The sequence below is a fragment of the Syngnathus floridae genome, chromosome 18, assembly GCF_059516105.1.
Source record: "Syngnathus floridae isolate MCC-2025c chromosome 18, RoL_Sflo_1.0, whole genome shotgun sequence".
NCBI lineage: Eukaryota > Metazoa > Chordata > Actinopteri > Syngnathiformes > Syngnathidae > Syngnathus > Syngnathus floridae.
In genome coordinates this window covers 6,060,829-6,081,858 of record NC_142430.1, presented here as the reverse complement: position 1 = coordinate 6,081,858, position 21,030 = coordinate 6,060,829, and the positions used below count along the sequence as shown (strand labels likewise).

General features: G+C 44.6%; 4 protein-coding genes and 1 long non-coding RNA gene across 9 annotated transcripts; 2 read left to right on the top strand and 3 right to left on the bottom strand.

Moving 5' to 3' along the window:
• Positions 1 to 143: 143 nt before the first annotated feature.
• nfe2l1b (nfe2 like bZIP transcription factor 1b) lies at positions 144 to 6,844 on the bottom strand. Of its 3 annotated transcripts, none has more exons than XM_088360938.1 (7): positions 6,530 to 6,844; positions 4,942 to 5,690; positions 4,585 to 4,779; positions 4,332 to 4,421; positions 4,028 to 4,159; positions 3,266 to 3,907; positions 144 to 3,172 (listed from the first exon to the last, which is right to left on the bottom strand). In XM_088360938.1, exons 2-7 carry the CDS (start codon positions 5,488 to 5,490, stop codon positions 2,528 to 2,530), a joined length of 2,253 nt encoding a protein of 750 aa, XP_088217064.1. In that variant the 5' UTR covers positions 5,491 to 5,690; positions 6,530 to 6,844; the 3' UTR covers positions 144 to 2,527. The 3 variants fall into 3 exon arrangements, with proteins under 3 accessions (XP_088217064.1, XP_088217063.1, XP_088217065.1); XM_088360937.1 differs by having other exon boundaries at positions 4,585 to 4,812; positions 6,530 to 6,840; XM_088360939.1 differs by having other exon boundaries at positions 4,332 to 4,382; positions 4,585 to 4,812; positions 6,530 to 6,838.
• LOC148382557 (proline-rich protein 15-like protein A) lies at positions 6,728 to 13,059 on the top strand. The gene is made up of 8 exons (XM_088360949.1): positions 6,728 to 6,882; positions 7,586 to 8,118; positions 8,229 to 8,336; positions 8,437 to 8,724; positions 8,800 to 8,928; positions 10,886 to 11,007; positions 11,175 to 11,540; positions 12,491 to 13,059. The coding sequence occupies exon 8, from the start codon at positions 12,516 to 12,518 to the stop codon at positions 12,813 to 12,815; it is 300 nt and encodes a 99-aa protein (XP_088217075.1). The 5' UTR covers positions 6,728 to 6,882; positions 7,586 to 8,118; positions 8,229 to 8,336; positions 8,437 to 8,724; positions 8,800 to 8,928; positions 10,886 to 11,007; positions 11,175 to 11,540; positions 12,491 to 12,515; the 3' UTR covers positions 12,816 to 13,059.
• On the bottom strand, positions 7,317 to 10,462 carry cdk5rap3 (CDK5 regulatory subunit associated protein 3). The gene is made up of 14 exons (XM_088360940.1): positions 10,305 to 10,462; positions 10,167 to 10,212; positions 9,813 to 9,944; positions 9,593 to 9,693; positions 9,467 to 9,515; positions 9,196 to 9,374; positions 8,992 to 9,128; positions 8,774 to 8,918; positions 8,605 to 8,700; positions 8,401 to 8,479; positions 8,238 to 8,326; positions 7,852 to 8,057; positions 7,553 to 7,724; positions 7,317 to 7,423 (listed from the first exon to the last, which is right to left on the bottom strand). Exons 1-14 carry the CDS (start codon positions 10,308 to 10,310, stop codon positions 7,358 to 7,360), a joined length of 1,503 nt encoding a protein of 500 aa, XP_088217066.1. The 5' UTR covers positions 10,311 to 10,462; the 3' UTR covers positions 7,317 to 7,357.
• Positions 13,060 to 13,938: 879 nt separating the features above from the next.
• On the bottom strand, positions 13,939 to 19,182 carry LOC148382556 (uncharacterized). 3 transcript variants are annotated; one of them, XM_088360936.1, is made up of 13 exons: positions 19,038 to 19,182; positions 17,955 to 18,491; positions 17,543 to 17,838; positions 17,290 to 17,470; positions 16,815 to 16,954; positions 16,059 to 16,627; positions 15,713 to 15,986; positions 15,449 to 15,641; positions 15,194 to 15,378; positions 15,021 to 15,116; positions 14,799 to 14,957; positions 14,631 to 14,724; positions 13,939 to 14,538 (listed from the first exon to the last, which is right to left on the bottom strand). In XM_088360936.1, exons 2-13 carry the CDS (start codon positions 18,479 to 18,481, stop codon positions 14,475 to 14,477), a joined length of 2,778 nt encoding a protein of 925 aa, XP_088217062.1. In that variant the 5' UTR covers positions 18,482 to 18,491; positions 19,038 to 19,182; the 3' UTR covers positions 13,939 to 14,474. The 3 variants fall into 3 exon arrangements, with proteins under 3 accessions (XP_088217062.1, XP_088217059.1, XP_088217060.1); XM_088360933.1 differs by lacking the exon at positions 19,038 to 19,182 and having other exon boundaries at positions 17,955 to 18,590; XM_088360934.1 differs by lacking the exon at positions 19,038 to 19,182 and having other exon boundaries at positions 16,059 to 16,624; positions 17,955 to 18,582.
• On the top strand, positions 14,976 to 19,393 carry LOC148382555 (uncharacterized). Its single transcript, XR_015854244.1, has 7 exons — positions 14,976 to 15,399; positions 15,480 to 15,679; positions 15,773 to 15,990; positions 16,075 to 16,330; positions 16,429 to 16,592; positions 17,646 to 17,846; positions 17,981 to 19,393. It is a non-coding gene; the product is annotated as an uncharacterized LOC148382555 (long non-coding RNA).
• The last annotated feature ends 1,637 nt before the right edge of the window (positions 19,394 to 21,030 follow it).

Genomic DNA, 21,030 nt, shown 5'->3' with positions numbered 1-21,030 from the left:
TCCTGGCAAAGCAAAATGTAATCGATCTAACTTGTATGTATGACTTTCTGAGTCTCAAATTTCTGAATCTAAGGTAAGTCTACTAAAAGTTTTAAACTATTTACTGGAATTTGATACAATTGAAGCACTGACAATGCAACAGGTGGAAATAAAAACACTTTATGAATCCATAAAAACAATCTTGATTGCCAGCAAACATGGAACTACTTCTAAATCAAAAGGTGGCATGGGGGGGGGGGGTTGTTGACACACAAATATTTACAGGACAGACAAAAAAAAGTGCTTAAGTTTTAGCAGGATGCAAGAGTTGGCGACAGTGAGAAGATGCTTTCACAACCATTATTAATCTTCTACGGAACCCCAAACATGGAAAAAAAAATGTAAATTGGCCACAATATAAATAGAACATGCGCACAAAATGCTAACTTGTGGCCACGAATTAGGAATGAGCACAATTTGCATATTAGTGGCTATGAAATACTACAACCACTAATGAGGTGTAACATGCACAAAAAATTTAATTTGTCGTCACAGAGTAGCGATAATGGCCACGCAATACATACACCATCCCTGTTTGACACTTTGATAAGCAATTATTGAATGTGCGTTCCATTTTTATAGCCAGACATGATATTAAACCCGTCCGTGGCCACAACCTAATATTTTATGCTCAAGTTCTACTATGGCCAAAAACCACCCACCCTAATTCCATCTCATGTTTTGGGGCTCCAATCTTCATTCACCCTCACGTGCTTCAATTTCATTTCAGTAGAACATCCAGACAAACGAGCTTCCCCGTCACAACACGACATTCCAAACGACAGTAGTTCACACTCACCCAAACTAAGAACAGTCCCTAAGATTTGAGACGGATGCAAGAGGTTCATTTTAAAAACCTCCTGGCACTCCCCCTCGTCCTGATGATTATATTTTGACAACTGAGGGAAAAAAAGGTGCAGACTTGTCATGTAAAGCTGACTTGCGTAGACTACAATTGTGTTTCTCGGACCACCCATGGTCCGGTATGGTAATTTGAGGGTTCACAAATTAGCAGTAGGCTATCCGTGGCAACATGTGCTTTTTGTAAACTGTTTTTTGCAGCTATGTTTTAAATTAGCATTGCATGTCAGCTAGCGACAATCAGTAACCAAACTTAACTGCATTTAATTGAATCTTTTGAGGTGCGGATTCCAATAAGCCAATAACAAGGCGCATTTTAATTTGTTCGATTTTGATTTGACATTCCACTATTAAATGACGCATATTTAAAGTTTTAAGCGTAGCTAGCTTTGTTAGTTGTTATTGCACCAGATAAACAGCTTTAGTGGGTCACCAAAAAACATGGCAGACCAAATATGGCCTCTGGAATTTGAGTTTGACACCCAGTCCTAAATATCTACATTGAAATGTTTATTAGGATACTTACTGTATTTTTGATTTGTGGTAAAGTTATGGAGGGGGCGGGGGGTCCTTGAAAAAAAATGTCTCCCTGAACCCAAAAAGCTTGAAACCCCTGGATTACATACTATGTAGAGTTAATGTCAGCAGAGAGCATCAAGCCAAACATCTTGGAAATGGCGGTACATGTGGATGGAAATCTAGAATAACGTGGATTACACATTGCAAGGCAGCACTACTTCTTCAAACCCTTGGCAGACTTCCTAACCCAAAGATAGATGGTGGAACAGAAGACAAGGCATAGTCTTCTTTATCACCTTCTTTGCCATCTCAGAAGTCCGGAAAGATGAGTGGACGAGCGAGGAGAGCGAAATAAGGAGAAGCTTTTGACTTCTTGGCCGGAAGCTCGTTGAAACTCCTTCATTGGGAGATTGATGATCTTGTGATGAGGATCCAGAAGCTCTGGTGGAGGCAGAAGTTTTTTTTAGGTTCTGCTTCTTGGGGGAGCTGCGGATGCTTGGTGAAAGTGGATCGCAGCTCTTCAGAACCTTCCTCGCTGACTGATTTATCTAGTGATCGGCCTCCACTAAGCATTCCTTTTTTCCTGCCTTGAAAGTCCACAAGAAGTGGTCAAGCAAAGAGCTAGGTCAAAGAGGAGCAGCAGCTCAAGTTCTAGGCCAGAAGCTTGATGAACTAAGTGGATCTTCATGACCTCGTTGTTGGATCTTGATGATCGTGTCATTAGCAGAGTCTTCATGTTCATGGCTTGGCTTTTGTTCCTGGCTCATGCAGGACTCTGCCCTTGAGCTCAAGGTGGTGGAGGTGGCAGTTTGAAGTTCTTGAGGAGTTCCGGGTACTTTATGAAAGTGAATCCCAGACCTTCACAACCTCCGTGGCTGACTTTTTGTCCTCAGACCGGCCTTCATAAAGCAACCTCTTAAAAAAAAAGTCCTTGCAATCCAATTTCCCGCCTTGGAAATTCGGAAAGATGAGCAGTCAAGGGAAAATACTGAGGAGCAGAATGAAAAAAAAAAAAAGGGGCAAACAAACACGGAAAGTCAAGCACGGGCAGGTTGGCGGGCCTTGCCTCCGTCGCGTGTGCATTAAGTCCCCTAGAAGATGGATGGCCTCACTTCTTCTTGTCCTTTGTCTTCTTGTCCGACCTGGACCGGGTTTGCTCGCTGCGCGGTACCACCAGAACGCTGCCGTCTGCGGCATACTGAAGAGAGTACCGACTGGGTGGGTAGGGCCGGCCCTGCTCATCCCGGACTTGAGCAAAAACCTCCTGGCACAGACTCTGCATTTTCTGCTTCATTTGCCGGATACAACGTAGAAACTCCATCTTTTCCTTGAGTAGCCGAGCTTTGTCACGCCTTAGCTGGTGTACACCTTCCTCCAGGTTGATGATGGTGTCCAGCTTGCGTTTGCGACAATTCTGCGCAGCCATTTTGTTTTTACCACGCCTGCGGATGTCTCTAACCAAAGCCAACTGCGCTTCGCTCAGCTGGTGTTTGGCCAGAAGCTCGTTGAACTCCTCCACAGGGAGGTTGACGATTTTTTCATTGGAGAAAGGGATCTTCATGGCGCGGGCTCGCCGCTCGTCCCGGCTCGAGTGCTTGTCCATTAGCTCAGATGTTGGAGGAGGAAGCTTGGAGTTCTTGGTGTTCTGCTTCTTGGGGAGCTCTGGGTGTTCGGTGAAAGGGTTCCCAAGTGGGAGGTTGTAGGTATGGTTGTGGTTGATTCCTCCTAACTGGGGGAGGCCGTGGAAGTTGTCCTGAAACGGACAGATAGGATTAAGAGAAGATGGTGAGATAGATGGGAAATAACAAGATAGATACTTCAGTGATTCAAAAGTAAATTTGTGAACCTGGAAGCTCATGCGGCACAGCTTGCTGTATTCAGGCTGGTATCCACCCACAGCTCCTTCCTCCGAGTCGGATGCGGCAGTGCTGTAGCCCACGGCGCCCTCCTCCGAGAAGGTAGCTGAGGTGGATGAAGATGAGGAGGAGGATGTTTCTGAGCTGCTGGGGGACGCCGGACTGCGGCTGGAGTCCAGGGACAGGCCTGAATCCGAGTCCAGCTCGTCACGCAGCTGCGAGGCCTGAGCTTGGCTGAATCCCTCCTCCATGGCCAGGTCCAGGAGGCTGATCTCATCTAGCATGGATTCCTCCAAAAGCCCGCCAAACGGGTCCGGCGGGATGGGCGTGGAGGTTAAATTGGCACCAGTGGCATTGAGAACGGGGGGCAAAAAGAGTCCAGTGAGGTTGGTTGTCCCAAAAGTGGCATTGATGTGACTGGAGTTGCTGGAGGATCCTCGCATCCCGCCGGCCGAGTCCAGATGAGGTGGGAAAACCGTAGGAAACTCCTGGCTGCAGCTGGCTAGCGAGGCTTGGTGGAGGCTCACGTCTTGGTGGATGGGTGCCACGGGGGGGACCAGTCCAAAGTCGGTCGGCAATGTCCTACTGATGTCAATGCTGCATCCTGCGCTGCTGTTGTTCACGTCCATGGCCTTTGACACAAATTAGGGAAGTATGATTTCAAACCCAGTATGAGTGGGTGGATTGTAGATGTTTTAACTAAGCATCAACAATTTGTGGTTGTGTAGAAGAAGAGATCAGCTTTTGCCTACTTGGAGCTCCATGACAGCCATGATATCCTGCCATTGCTGCTCCAGGTCCAGCTGAGGCGCCAGGCCCTGAGATGTGGACGGTGCTTCTGTACCGGGGGTCGCCACTTCGGGTGGTGCTGCTGGGGTGGGGAACTAAGAAAAAAAAATAGACATGGTTATAAAGTTGTCTTTCACTGTAAAGCCAGCCGCACAGAGGGGCGCTACTAACTAATAAGGGGTTGCGTTTTTCTGTTATTGCAAGAATTAATTTGGCAATTGTCCAGTTTCATTTCGTTTGGCCGCTCGGTGTAGGTCTGAGCTTTACCTCGGGATCTTCTCCGAAGGGGAAGGTAGCCTCCAGCAGCCTCAAACACTCCTGCAGAGACAGGGAGGTCTGTGAGCCGGCGGCAGGCAGCTGCACACCACGTACACCAAAAAGTAGAATATGAGTGAAATCTTAAGGCCGCTGAGATGACGAAGAATTTAAGATGTCGAAATTGCAATAGGCACTCGGCATCACTCTGGCTGGTACTATTTTCAAAATAATATGACAAACAAAACCTAGGAAGCTATTTAACCTGCTGCGGGATGCTCTCTCCCGTCTCAATGTCCACAGAGCGAAGCGTCTGGAGGTTAACGTCGTTCCTCCAGCTTTCTCGCTGCTGCTCCTCATTGTCCTTGCTCTCTTGGGCCGGGCGAGGCTTGTCCTCCTCGTTGTCCTTCTCCCGTCTGCTGTAGTTAAACACCTCCCTGCCCGCGCCCAGGTCGATGTCCTGTCGCCACAGGATGTCAATCAGGTCGATGTCCTGCAGTACAAGAGTTAGTATGTACTGTAAATGATTTGTGTAGTTTCACTCTCACCTTAAGTCATCTCTGGGAGAGACTCCATCTGATTTGAATAGTGATGTGAAAAATTTGATTAATTTCTCAACTACCTCTTTGCTGAGGTCGTCATTGTTGTCCTGCCGCTGGTCACCATCGGATGCCACTGCCCCGAGGCTGCCGTCGGCTACGTTGAGGTTATACGTGGTCTCGGGTGGCCCCCCTTCGCCTTCTCCAGTCCCCCTCATGGCCGGGGCAGCGTCGAGGTCGTTCACGTCCTCGAGGCCGCCCCCATTGTCCAGGGCTATGCTGGCACCGCCCGTCTGTTCGCTCTCTGCGTCGCGGTGCACCAGCCAGGTATCGAGCTCGGGGCTGGGCACGGAGAAGCGATCCAGCTGGCGCACCCGATTCAGCAAGCGGCGGGTGGCAAAAAACTGGTCTAGGTCCACGCTCTTGGGGTGAATGCCATAGCCGTCCAGCGTGTTGTGCAGGTTGTGGAACTGAGTGGGCGTGTAGGCTGAGCTCGGGCCCAGGATTATCTCCCTCAGGGGTGGCAGCTGGCTACTCAGATAGGTGTCCACGTCCACCCGCACCCCGATCAGACTCAGAAGGATGGTGAACTGAATCAGGCCCTCTGTGAAGTACTTTTTCAGGTAAAGCATTTCTTTACAAAAGGAACAAAAAGGTGAAAGTAAAAATAAAAACGAAATTTGGGCCTTGAACTAAGAAGTACAAGAGGACTTTGGATCTTAAAAATGAACTAGGGAGAGTCCAGAGGGAAACGTTTTTAATCTCTGGGGGGGCACAAACGTTTCCACTTGTGTGAGAGTCCACGCTCCTTCTTCATATGATTTTCATCTTCCTGGCAAGAGAAACAACCGTCAATGCTCCACGGAGCTCTGAGGAAGCAGCAGACATTGCAGACATCTCTTCAAAGCTCGGCTATATTTGCACATTTTAAGGGCAGGTCGGCAGGACTCAGTCACTCGCCACGCCGCAGTCAACTCCCAACAAGGTCGCTGTCATTCTTTCCTTTTAAAATGAATCGAGGAGCGGTTCGAGCATCACCCTACCCCTCCCTTGACGGGACAACTTGCGGTGCGGCTGAAGGTGAACGCTGGCCGAGCAGCAGACAAGGTCCCTCCCTCTCTTCTTCCTCCTGATGGCTACCATTTAGCCTCTTTATATTTTTTTAACCTTCCGAATATGCAACTCACGATGCAAGCAAAACTCGCCATTGTCATTGACATGCACGTGTTACGATCACTGATTTTTATTCGCCTTTAAAACAAAGTGAGAGGCGTTGTCACCGTATTCGAGATGACAGCGTCAACAATCTCCTTAGCAACAAGTGGTGATTGACGTGCGGGAACAACCATTCGCCGCAGCCCAAACGCGGAAGCGACACGCCAGTGCAGCCGTAACCACCCAATTAGAAATTAAGTGTGGGCGGGACTAGAGAAAGACTCAACTTTCATTGGCACTCGCGGCTGTCACTCTGCAGTTAGCCTAGTCGGGCTACTTTTTGCTGTCAAAATACCAAATACCCCTGAAACTACTTGACTGAAAGAGTTATTTGTCTGCATAAATATAAATCCACTTTCAAATGTTAGTTCTTGATGCACGCGTAATCTAACGTCACGATGTCTTTTGCCCTGATGTACCGGCTTATGCATTTAAAAACATTGCTTAAATACTCACGTCAAGAAGCGTTCTTTTTTTGTCTTAAGTCTCCATGCCACAAAGTCCACGAAACGCCGCAATTACAATCCAGCCTGATCGTGTTGTCCTCGTCCCATTAAGCGCATCCCACCCAGCCTTCCCTCTTTGGATGGCCCAGCATGACTTGCAGAATTGCTAGCTCCGGCTAGCATTAGCTTAGCTGCGGCGCTTGACACCAAAACACGTTTTCGCACGGCGCATGCGTAGAACATTCTAGTCGCCAGCTTTCATCATCCAAGTGAAATTCCCCTCCACGGATTTATAAATATCATCAGGCCATACGCGTCACGGGGTAGAACTCTCCCCTCTTCAGAAAAACAGCTTCTACTCAGGTTCATGAGTCATATTTTGCAGTGTTTCTGTTATTGTTTCACTCAGTGATGTCATTCAGTGCAACATGTTACTGCTCTTGTTGCTTTATGTCATCATCACCTTCAAACGCTGTATTTTCTTACTTTTTCAATAATAACTCATTTGTTTCATTGTATTTTGTTAGAATTCTGGTTACACCTTCTGAATTCAATTTATTTTAGACACAGCTAATGCTCTAATGGAGTTAGTCCCAACCACCAATTTCAGTAAATTTGGTCCAATAGTTATTTACTACAAATTAAGCTTTTTGGTAATCCAGCTAGACTAGCGGCCTGCAGTGACAGGCAGAAGAAAGTTCAATGAATCAGTGAAAAAAAATTATAGATGTGTGGACAGTTTTGGATACACATGTTGGACCTCGGGAGTTTTAGACTAAACAGAACACACAGGGCAAGACTTTTTAATAAAACTTTTATTTTGTCCTGGTTAAACTTTCTATATGATGACGCCCATCAGGTTGACTGGTCGGTTGTTGTATCGTTTGGAAATGTCACTTTCAATCTGTGAGGAATACATTAAATAGTGAAGCACTTATGAGAAATCTAGAATATTTAAGTACACCCATTTTTAGCAATAAAAATTTTGACAGCGTCTAGACGCTCCTCAGAATTGGCACAATAATGTGATTACCATTTTTTTTAACTCCTGTGTGCGTTCTATCAGCAGGTCGACTCGAGGCTCCAGCCGAGACTGTTCCTCCAAGGCTTCCAGCCTCTTCTCCACCATGCCGATGGCCTTCCTCTCCAGAATGTCGGCCTGATTTATTTTCTGCCTTAGCACCTCTGTAACACGCTCCACATACCTGCAAAAATTAGCGGATTAGCTTCGGAGCTAACATTCATCTGCAGCCCCCTGTGGCACTGCAAAACAAACTGTATATGAAATGTTCCTATTCTGAGCCCAGTTTGTGCAGCGCAGGGACAGCGTACCGCGGCGAGGCCAGGATCATGAAGAGGTGCTGCATCCTGAGCGAAGTGAGCCGGCCCAGCAAGTCCTGAACGTCTGACAGCATGTTGCGAATGCGCTCGCTGCTCTGCATTTGGATGATGTTCGGCGCCGACTGGAACTGACTTATGGCTACCACGTCGCTCTCTTGGCTCATCTCGGAGAGGCGCTGGCTGAGGAATGTTTCCAGCTGCGTGGGAACAGGAACAGGGTGCTGTGACTGTCAACCTCTTTTACCGTGACATTATCAGGTATGGCGTGAGATCTTACTATTTAATTTATTTGGTTCGAAATTTGTAATTCATGTATTTGATTGCTATAAAAAAACTGTATTCTTGTTCCCGACTCAATATTTCTGCAGATACGTTACCTCCATGAGTTCATCAATGAACTGTCCGCGGGACTGAGCGTTCTCCAGAATGCTTAAAGCATCGGTTCCCTTCGCCACGCCCTCGGGACCTACAACGATGTACGTCTTTAAGAACCAAAAATCTTCAAGCAAGTCTAGTTGGTACAATTGGAAGCTCACTCACAGTCTGCGCCCGCTTGTACAATTTCAATCTCAACAGGAGCGACGTCGCCGTCCCCCCAGTCAATCGCATCTCCACCGCCCTGTTGGCAGACAATATCAAAAGATCTCATGCATATGCAGTTGTTCAATTTTGCCACATTTGATTTTTATTATTGGAAAAAAAAAATCACAACCATTCTTAATATTTTTTTTTTGTGGATCAGACCTCAGAGCTGGGCTCCACACTGATGCCCCAGTCGATCCCATCCTCAACTGTGATTTCCGAGCTAGGCTCCTGAATGCTGAAGTCTCCCCAATCGATCTAGTGGACAAAAACATGTTCAAGGTAAAAAAAAGAAAATTGTATTTGTCACTGGTAGTATTTTGTTACTTACCGTGTCCTCTGCTGGCACTTCAACAGGTGTCCCCTCCACATGCGGCCTCTCCACCACCGTGGGAACCTTCCCAGTTCTCCACTCGTAGAAGGTGGCGTTCCCTCTCTTCCGCGCAAAGGTCAACAGAGGAAGAACCGGCTCCGACCTGCCCACAGGTACTCCTCGGCTCAGGAGCAGGAAAGAAAGGGGCTTTTTTTTTTTTTTAAATACTCACTCACCACTCGCATACAAAGTTGGTGAAAGCGGTGTACAGTTGGATTTTATCTTCGAGCTTGCTGGCGTCTGCCCCGACTTTGTCAAGAACATCTGGTAGATCTTTGACCAAAGCCTGCAACTCACGAGGAACGTTGTCTCCCTGAAAATAACCACAAAGTGTTAGGGAGATACTCAACACAATTATGTCTACTCTTAAATGAAGTCACCTTAATTCCGTACTGCTTGCAGGCAGCGTAGTAATGCTCTCGCATGTTAGTGGCCGAGCTCTGGCACTCCACCTCCCGCCGGCTCATGTCCTGCTGGAGCTGCTTGGCTTTGGCCAGCTGCTTTCTTAGAGCCGGACCCTCGTAGCTTACATTGCGAGTCAGCAGGCTGGCCACCTCGGCTGGAAAACATAAACAACACACAAAAAAAACCCACTTAGCTAACTTCCTGCTCCTTTCCCACCGTTTTTTTTTTTTTAAATTCTGTGCTCACCTAAATAGATGTTATCAGCCTGGTACAAGTGCAGAATCTCTTGCCAGTCCTGCAAACACACAACCAAAACATCAGGAAAACTTTTGAACTTATTCCATAACAGTAGCGGCTTTTGGGTCTTCTCACTTTCATTCTCTGCGAAGAATATTTGCCAAAGATGTTCTTGGATGATTGTTCCGTCCCCTTCAGGATCTCCACTATTCTCAAGCAGTGAAAATAGTGAATGTCTGTGTAACATGAACAATTGGGCTGTTATAAAATCTTGTACTTTACATCGTCAATGAAATCACAAATCTTTCTCAGTCAAAATATGTCACACATATGCCAACCATGCATCGTGACTTACAGGAGCCTGAGAGGAGCTGTTTGATCTCCTCATTCTCTGGCATGTCTTGCATTGCGGCGTTGATTTTTTCTCTGATCCCTTTGACAGCATTCTGCCACTTGAGATTGCAGTGACGCCTATCTATCAGCCAATCTGCAAATATGCATGAATACACACACGCATATGAACATTATTTTTGCATTGGCAAATGCACAAATCCAATCTCGTTGCAATTAACATTGCCACAACGAAATTCGGATACACTGCTGTACGTATGACAGTGAATGCATCACCGACTACTTTAAAGCATTGCATTTTAACAAAAGTAACTCCGTGTATGGCTTGCCAAGAACAAAATATTATTTTCAGCCTTACCTAGAAGTTTGCTGGTTTGAATATCAATTGGTACGTTCTGTATGTTCTGTTAAAGTAAGAAAATAGTTTAGACAGCTCGTATTGAGCTTTAAAACGCTTCGCTAACTCTAATCGAGCTTGTTGTTTTATTTCTCCTACCTCCATTATGACTTGATCTTCTGTTAAAGTCTGTTTTATAGCTTTATTTCATGATTATCTGAAAGCTTTCTCTGCAGAAGTAGTCATCATCCGGTTTTGACACATCATGAGAGTGACGGCCAATTGGAAAAGGCGATGTTACGGTACCGACAGATCCCGCCAATCAGATCTCAGTTGGCTGAAAACGGTCTCTGATTGGTAATTGGCCGAGAATTTATTTTCGTGTGGTCTGCCAATAGAGGGAGACAAATCATCATGGTTTTGTCATTTGGCTCCACTTTAATGGGAATTAATACCCCGTTTTAATACTGCGTTTATATAATTTTGGGTTTTTCGTCTGAGCTTAGTATTTTACCAAACAAGGATAATTATTTTTGCACTTTTATTCACAACCGAGATGCCATCTTTTTCAATTTCATTGGTTGAATCCCGTTCAGCATCATCAAGGCTGAAGAAAGAAGTTAACTGGGATTTGAAAAAAAGTTAAGTGCAATAGTGGTCTGAGTCCAAACATTTGACAAATCAATGAATAACATTCAATGATACTAACTGGCAATTATTTTTTTATTATTTTTTTGCAGGGAGTCAAGCCTCATTGTCATTGGCGCAACCATGTTGCCATTACGAGTTGGCCCAATGTTGCACGGATGAATGAGGAAAAGCAACCTCTAAATCTTGATTTAGAGAAATATTAAGCTGAAAGGTATCTCCTCTTTTTGCTCTCTCAAGTTTTCAGTGGCTCAATTCATTCAATGCATCAATCATTTGAATGTCTGGCAAATTTGCAAAGTGTGCAAAGCCCACACACATTATGCAAAACATGACTCCATTCACATTCATTTTTGTGTTTGTGTGTCTGTGCAATCCCAGTTGTGAAACAGGAGGAAGACAAGTCAAACACTTTATTCTGAGTCCAAATTCCACATTAGGGCTCGTCTGGCGTTTGAACCTGATCAAGGGAAATTTATGTGCAGTTTTGGAAAGCCTTCAGGAATCTCGACGTGGATCGAAGGAAGGTCTCACTGAGTCACCGTCACCCATGCCTGCACTCAGCTGGGAGGGACCAAGGCGTGTGTGTGTGTGTGTCAGGTGGCTGCAGGCTAACAAGGTGAGACTGTGGTAGAAGACAAGCGGACAAGAGAGATGCTGCTCACCTGACAGGAAGACCACAAAAGTAAGAGGAAAGAAAATTTAAGCATGGCAGCACACGTCTGACCATCTTCTTCAGCCAGCAAGGTAGGACATGACTGAATGGCTCAAATCTCTCTGCCTATTGTTTCTCTGTATCTACCGTATCAGTGTTATTGTAACCATGGTAACCAACTTGGATCACTTAAATCAAAAGTTGCAATCACAAAACTAGCGTGGTGTATCAGTCTAGCCGAGCCGGTTAGCGAGTTGAAGAAAAAAGACAAAAAAGGTACGCGCTGTTTTTTTTTTTTTTGTCTGGCTGCTGTGATGTGTTGAGGCATGACAGACCACACACGGTAACTTATTAAAAGTTAACCATAGTTAGGCCTCCCGTAAGTCAACAGTCAAAAGTCCGACGCACCCGGTGGAAATATGCACATTGTTCAAAGTTATTCTCCGGAACAGCTAACCAGGATCACAAAAGATGTATTTGCTTTTGGGGACTCATTATTCCTCTCAATCACTAACAAAAACAATTTGAAAAAAAAAAATCTTAAGACGATAATAAACAAAATATTTATAGCTTCTATATTAAACAAAAACACACGTGACTTATTTAAGCTTGGCCCACAGCCCTCTTAGCAGCATAAAGAGAAATAAAACATTTACAACTTTCGGAGTCAACACTGCAGATCAAACAATGTGGGACCTTTGTGCCGACAGGTGTGCACGTCGCTGATAAGACCGCCGTACATCTTCGCTATTTGCATAGCTGCTCATATGTAACAGAGAATGCACTCTTTCATCGTCAAATACGACGACAATCCTATGATAACAACTTCGTAAGTGTAGTAATCCAATAGTAGAATGAGAACGATAGATAAGAGCTGCGTAGTGTTGTTACTTCATCCGGAAAGTGTTTGAGTGACATCACATCAGCTCATATGAACACAAGATACTCATTCATTAAATTATTGATTCCATCATCAGTTGAGAGCCAAGTGTCAGGTGACCCTACACACATGAACCCAACATCCTTGCTGTGCGTCCCCCAGGTCTCTCATCCGTCCCGCCGCCATCATGTCTGACCCCAGCTGGTGGAAGCTCAGCTTCTCCCGCAAGAAGAAGTCAGAGTCTAAGGTGCTGTACGAGATCCCGGCGGAGTGCGGCAGCAACACCAAAGACTCCCAGGGGGGCGGCGGGCCCACTCCGGAGGCCACCGAGTTCAGCGCCCGGCTGGAGAAAATCGTGGATAAGTCGGCCACTAAGGGGCGCCATGTCAAGGTTTCCCACTCAGGACGCTTCAAGGAGAAGAAGAAAATCCGGGCCACGCTGGCCGAGAACCCCGACTTGTTTGGCGAGCAGAATTTGGCTGAGTAGAACCACAAGAAGAAAAATGACAAGTAGCTGAAAGACTCTGGACCAACTTGTGCCGGGCCAATGGAACCAAATGAATTTATTTTAATATCCTAATGTTTTATTCTTATTACTCGTGCTACACAATCAATACACAAGTGGAGGAACCAAAGCAGAGAAACATCTACTATTCTTGTACATATCAAACAAGAGGGTGTCTGTGGATTTTCTTTTTGTTACATTCAACAAAGACATGATGTAAACGCTTCTTCTGTCTTTGTGATTATTTACACATTTTCTGCATGTTAGGTCTCTCAAGGATCTCCATCATCCCCCCCCTCCCCTCCCTGTAAAATCTTTCAGGACCGCCATTATATTTTTCCTGTATTTGACCTGCCTACCGGGAAAACAAGATGACTTCATGCAAGCTTCACCCGTTGCTGCCTTCATTGCCACAGTGACGGTAAGCAGACACTTCCCAGGTGGAACTTTACACTGCATGTAGTCATACAAATGATTGCAATACAATTAAGGGATTGTTTTTTAAAATTTAATTCAAACCATAACGACGAGTGGCCGGTTTTGTCATTGTATGCAAGAGCAAGTTTTTCAACATTTTTTCAGTACAAAAAATAACATTACGCTACAATTTAATACTGCTGTAAAGGCTCGATGTAATTAAATATCCCCTATAAAAATTCTAATTATCTTATTCAGGGTGTACAACTACAATGCAATTTCCCAAATTCACTTTTCAATATTGAACAGCTACAGACACAAAAAAGATTTGACAGTAAATACATTGAAAATGATTTGATAGGATAAATTCTGATCAACATATTTAGTAATAAATGCCAATATTTCCTTTTTAAGGAAAAAACGAGTTGAATTACTTAAAAAAAAAAGATTGAAGCTATGTTGCACTTTGAGTTGACATCTGTGTAATTGCTTTAAATCCGACGATTGTATACAATCTAAAAATATATATTTCTATTAAACTGCAGCTTTTCCTCTACCAAATGAGGATTTGAGCTTTAAAAAAAAAACACACAAGGCAAAACGACCATTTCTGTCGTACTATCAGCATAAACACACCCACACTCCATATTTATTGTAAGTAAACAATTTTCATAAATGACTCTGCACGTCAAGGCTTGCGTCCCTTTTTTTTTATCACAAGACAAGAAAATGTAAACAATTCGATTTAAGTGAGCATGAAAGTGGTAATTCCTTCACATTTAACAAATCTTTGTAAAAGCTAACAAATGTAATGTCCTAATTTCGCCACAAGACGGCGCCGCTGCTGCTTCTAAAGCGAACTTTCATCACCCACTTAACAAAAATACATCGCAAATTGTGTACAGTAAATATGTTTAAACGATTTTCAGTCATTAAGTGGCCCTCTGAAGGAAAACCACAAATACTGTCCTTGTTTAAACCACCAATAAGAGCAACTATAAACATTTACTACAAGCAAATTTACAAAGCAACAATCATTCTAAAGTATTTTTCTTCCACAAAATGACTATTTCTGTCAAGTATTAACCCTTCCCCCCTTGAGTACCCTTTTCCCTTTCATAGTAACCAGCACTGTTCACATTGACCTTTATAAAAAAATATTTTCTAAAACAGCTCATTTTCATCAGCGATCCCATTTGAAATAATCCTCTGATATTTCCTGGACTATAGATCTGAGAGACCCTCTGCATGCTCGCTCAGCTCCATGGTGGCGTAGTCCAGAGGACGCCTAAAAGCAGAAACAGACTTTAAAAATAAAATCCCCAAAAATCCGAACTGGGGTTAATCATTCCTACCGTGAACAAAATAAAGAATACGTACGTTCTTTTGTAGAAATACATGAAAATAGCCGCGCCAAGCGCGAGTAGCACGAGCACCGCGACTACCAGACCAATCTGTACACCCAGGCTGGGTCCTAGGAAAAATAAAAATATAAAAATGAAACTATCTTTATTCTTCAGGTGGACCTAATGAAGCGACTTGACTGACCTGTGCTGATGTGGCGGTTCGTGATAGGAGCGGTGCAAACATCAGCATGCGAGAAGTTCACAGTGGAGGTCTGGATGATGAGCGCCCTCTGGTGGTCCGAGAAGGCCCGAATGCTTCCCCACACTCGCAACCAGCCGAACACACAGGAGAAATTGGCCCCTTGAACAGAAAGTAAGCAATTCAAGTCAAAGTTACATGATGATCCATGACAGTTGGTTTTACCTTGGAGTGATAAAGCGGATATTCCGCAGAGACACCTCTGCTCCAGATAATGGGCTACTTGGACCATCCTCCTTCCTAGAATGAAACCACTGCAGTCTGAAACGCAGCAGAAATATCACATATTGGATTATTATTTATAGTTTGTTCATACTTTGCTATATTGTTTCATTCACCTCCTGAGTTTTCCGTCCAGCCTCTGGATGACGGTCCGAGGCAAATGTCGATGTGACTGGAGAAGTCCAAGCTGGGGCAGATGTTAGCATTTTGAGGTGTCGACGAAGACGTCGTCCAGGAGGAAGGGCTCCTCACATCGCAGCACGCACAACGGCTGACAGAGACTGCCGCATTTTTGACAGACCTGGACACAAAGAGACAAAAAGTAATCAAATCTTCAAACAAAAATGATGTAATCGTCACTTAACACTCACCTGAGGGCTGGAATAACCTGGCTCCCTCTAGTGGACGTTGAGGAGAGCAGCATCTGGACGTCACTGAACATCAGCTCGTCCCGCCGACTGGAGTTGGTCAGGGCGGTGGCGGCTCTGCACACGCTGAAAAGGTCGTAACACAAGATGACCGTTCCCCGTGCCGGCACATCCACGCCTTCTGGGAAAGTCTGATCTATGCAGAGAAGAAACATATGAGCACGGAGAATCAGGGTACAGAACAATACTGGAAATGTCTGTGCTCACCGGCGTCAGTGACGTTCCCGATTGTGTAATACCCATCATGGGTGACAGCTCCGATCAAAGGAAGCGCGACGATCCTGCCGCTGTGTTCCTGGTCTAACACCACCAGTACCAGACCACGCAGATTGATCAACGGGGGCCCGTACAACTCCACAAAGGACCTCTGCTGGCTGTGATTGGTCCAATAGCGGCTGGCCACCTCGTTAATGACCACGCCCTCGGGAGGCGGAGGTGGCCGAGGACAGCTGTTCTCCCTCAGCGGAGTAGGCGGAGCCACCTGTGTGAGTTGATAAAGAGAAATGAAAGAATCGAGTAATAAATTTTGTCTTGGTCAAATTTATGTACTTACTGAAAATGCTGACAAGTCATGAGGGTAAAGTCCTCCGCAGCGGCTGAGCGCCTCATCACCAGGAAGAACCTCCGGGTCCTCCAGTAAGGGAAGCTGTCCAGGCGTCAGCGCCTTACTCAGCTCCTGCGCCTCCTGATCCGATCCCATTTTGCGATACACCACGGCATCCAGGAGCCCTTTGGTGGGGATCCCCCTTTGCTGTGACGACGGCGGGCCCAACGGGCTGCGGTACAGCGCCACGGCGTCCGGTCCGTTCTGGATGGTGTTGGGAGGTAGGCGGAGAGAAGGTGCCGGCACCAGCCTATCGCTGCCCAGCAGGAAGTATCCCTTGGCGGTGGTGAAGTGCCCACTCAGGCTGATCTCTCTGTAGGGTTTGTTGTTGTGGGCACTGAAAAGCAGGATCCAGATGCCCTGCAGGGACACACGACGTCCAGAGGGGTGCCACAGTTCCACGTACTCGCCGTCCTCAGCCGCGCCGGGGGTGTCCGTGTTCAGCTCGTTGATCAAGAAGTCACCGGGCCCCCAAGATGGCAGGTGAGGGGACGTATCCGAACCTCCTCCCGGAACTACTTAAACAGGTATTAAAACCAAAATTTTATGCTTCATCGCCCATTGTGGTGCGCCATCTGATTCGTAACCACCAGAGGGCAGTATAACACTTCCACAGAAAATGACAGGAAATCATTTGTGCCAAAGCTCCTATCCAGATCGTAAATTATTTACATATGCATAACTGCAAGTTGACCCAACACTCACCCAAAGTGTGAGGGCAGATTTTTGGCCAGGGGCACTGGTTGGGTTGCCCCGGGGTTTGCGGAGCCTCCCAAAAGACGCCGGGATCTCTGGTCCACATGGCCATGCCACAACGGCTGAGGTAGAAGCCTCCCTCCTTTAAACTGATCCCAAAAATTCAGATATTTTAGTAGGCTATCCATCTTTTTTGTTTGCTCCATTATATGCTCATTTAGCTGAAATCAAAAAGAGAAGCTGTTTTGTCGAGTGTGCCACAAAATGATGATAGCGTAGTGATGCAGCATGACTAAGTACGTATTTAGGACAAAAAAACAGGAAGGCGAAGGTACCGCCAAGAGGAACACTGGTCACTAGATGAACATCAAAATCCCCTATTCATACAAAAATTGTGTTGCAATTGTAAAAAGTACTTTTTGGTCATTTTTGTAACATTGTGTGGAAATGTGCCTTTATAACGTCAATGCTAATTACTACTTGCCTGTTGCTGAGCTGATACGGCTGCCTGCCGGGGATGAGGGTCTCCGTAAGGTTGGCGCTGGGCTTGTCTCCGGGGCCGGCGAACACAAACGAGTCCAGAGGCTCGATCAGGCTCAGCGGGCCACCTACGGGAAACTCCGAAGTCGTACCGCTGTATACGGCGACTCCCCCAGACTCGTCTCCTAAAAGAAGAAAAAAAACGTCACCATTTTGCAATTATAGACACAATTTTAATATAGTTGGGAAACCTTTACCTTTCATAAACCTCTTGTCTACAATCACGGAGATGAGTCCGTTCCTGGAGGTGCTTACGTTCACGTTCAAACTGACGCTGACTCTATCCGTTTTCCCGTTCAGCACCACCAACACAAATGGCCCGGCCTCGGACGGCGACATCAACTCCACGAAGCCGTCCACCTGACCTCCGCCCAGCTTCAGCTCGGTGATGACGGGCCGGCTCGAAGGCACGGCGGACGGCGTGCAGTTGTTCCTCTGGCCCGGGGAGGGAGCGGACACCCTGGAGCCCCAGCGATCTTCAGACAACAAACACCTGGATAGGTAGATGAATTCCACTTTGTCAACTCAATTTTATTTATTTTGCTTTATTAATTTTGCTAGCAAAGGAACCCTGTATAGCACTGTAGTTCAAATATTCCTCTTGAGTACCTCTCTATGGATTCGTCCCCCTCCAGGGCGGTTTCATCCTCGACAAATGCCAGCTCCCCTGGCGTGAGGATATCTGCCAGGACCTCAGCTCCGCCTGTCTTGCGTGTGGTATAAACAATGGCGTCCACCAAACCCATGGAGGTGACGTTCATCTTCTCAACATACCGCGCCGCCGACGAATGATAGAGCACGACGGCGTCATCCGGACCGTTCTGGACGGTGTTGGGAGGCAGGAGGATGGCAGGTTTAGGCAGCATATCCACCGAGCCAACCAGGAAGAAGCCCCTGTCGTCCGTGCTATGGCCCCTTAGGTCTAAAACTTTATAAGCCACGTTTCCGTTCCCGTTGTAGAAGACCAGAGTGTATCCGTCCAGGGAAGACCGTTGTCCGCTAGTGTGGTACAACTCCACAAACTCGCTGGTGTCCAGTTTGGGGTTGTCGGCGTTGATCTCGCTGATGATGAGGCAGGGGTCACCCCGAATCGGTGCCGCGAGGAGCAGACACAGCAAAGTGAGCACCATCATCATGAAGCACCTTCTGCAAAAACAAATTTTCTTCAGTCTTTTTTTTTTTTGCAAAAAGAGAAGACATTGGTGACTAGGCCATACTTTAGAAATTGAAAGCATTGACATATGCTGTGCACATGGTGCAATGTTAAACACATGGCATGCCGTACTAGTGGATTGTATAAACTGAGATGGAATCAAAATATTATTTAAAAAAAAAACAAAAGGAGCAAATGTTGAGGTCCAACGTCCATTAGAGTCACTCATCATAACAGCATGAAAGAGTCCTCTGTGTGTCCGTGTGTGTGCGTGGAATGGTGACACCGGGCATTGCACGTCTTTCGCGTGAGTCATGCATGTCATGTTGCGAAACGGAAAGTTTGCATGCATGAACAACATCTCGAGTAAAGTCGCTTCACCGAGTGGGAAATCAGAAACGCGCCTCCAGACGGAGTTGCGCATCGTGCATAGGAATGACCAATCATTATACGACTCTTATTCCGGTCACGGTTTGGCTGCCGTGCATGCATCTTTGCATCCTAAACCGCACACACGCGTTAAAAATTGAGCGGGTTACCTAGCGTGGGCTCCCGTGTCGCTCTGCGTGTGCCGAGGAAGCTTCTTCACCCCGAAACGTGGAGGAAAAGAACGGCGTTTTTTCTTCTTTTGAAAAAGTTTGCTTTCTGCCCCTTCCGCCGCTCCCTTTATTCACAAAGCAGCACTTTCTCCCCCCCCAGAGTGGGCGGGCGGTCAGACTGTCTAAGGGGGGGCTATGATGATGATGATGAGTAAGACCACGATGATGATGATGCATTCTTCATAAAAAGTTATGTTGGATTTATTTATGTATATATTTGAAACAAATAACTTTAATTTGTGACAAACTGTCAAAAACCTGTGAGGTTAGAATCCGCTGTGAGACATCCAGCAAAGGTGAAGCTGAGAAAATTCTGTTTTATTTATTTATTTATTAATTCATTTATCCATCCATCCATCCATCCATCCATCCATCCATCCATCCATCCATCCATCCATCCATCCATCCATCCATCCATCCATCCATCCATCCATCCATCCATCCATCCATCCATCCATCTCTCCATCTCTCTATCTCTCTCTCTCTCTCTCTATCTATCTATCTATCTATCTATCTATCTATCTATCTATCTATCTATCTATCTATCTATCTATCTATCTATCTATCTATCTATCTATCTATCTATCTATCTATCTGTCTGTCTGTCTGTCTGTCTGTCTGTCTGTCTGTCTGTCTGTCTGTCTGTCTGTCTGTCTGTCTGTCTGTCTATCTGTCTGTCTGTCTGTCTATCTATCTATCTATCTATCTATCTATCTATCTATCTATCTATCTATCTATCTATCTATCTATCTATCTATCTATCTATTCATTTATATATTGGTTTGTTTGTTTGGTTGGTTGTTTGTTTGTTTGTTTTTGTTTTACATTAAAATGATGAGTTCACATGATTAAAAACACTGCAGCAAAAGTCAATATGTAAAAAAAAATATTGGACACTTTAGGAGGTATATTGATGTTTTGAATTGCTCTATCGCCATCTAGCGGTTTAAATCTAAAGTACATGCTTAAACTATAATGAATAAAATAAAATTAAACTAAATGACGAATTAAATATATTACACTATTTTATTTTATATTATACTATTTTACATTATTCTGTATTATATTATTTTATATTATGTTGTGTTATAACATATATTATATTATTATTAATATAATATGATATATATTATATGTATAATATATATAATATATATAGTATTTTATATTATCGTAATATAATATATTATTATACATTAATATAATTTATTATATTATTATTTATTTATTTATTTTTATTTATTTTTGTTTTACATTAAAATTATGAGTTTACGCGATTAAAAACACACAGCAGTAAAGATTTAAACCGCTAGACGGCGACAGAGCAATTCAAAACCTCCGCCCACCTTCTAAAGTGTCCAATAATTTTTTTACGTATTGACTTTTACAGCAGTGTTTTCAATCGTATTTTTGTGGTCAAAGTTTGAATCACAAACTTAAAACATAATAAATAAATAAAAAATAGAATAAAACACCTTTTTAACAATTTTAATAAAATATAAAAAACATAATATATTCAAAATTCTACCAAAATTTCATACTTATATGTGTATTTTTGCCCCACAAGCATGAGTGTACAATACTCCATCGGCTATATTGGCTATTTATATTTCCATATATACACCTTTACATTTAAAAATGATTTAATTCAGGTTCATTTACCTACCATAATCATTCAATATATTTATAATTGGTTTCATACTCGAGGCGGGGGCGAAGCTTGACTATGCTGAACTGCAGTTGACAGCTAATTCATTATAAGTAGCACATAACTGGATTATGGCGCATCCATTCATTATATCAACTCCAATTTGTCACATTCCGTGGACTCTTAATAATGATTAAAACCACAATTAGGATAACCTGAACAGTTTCACGAATTTACGCTTGCCTGTTTTTAACGAGGGACGAACAGCGTTCATAAAATCAGCGC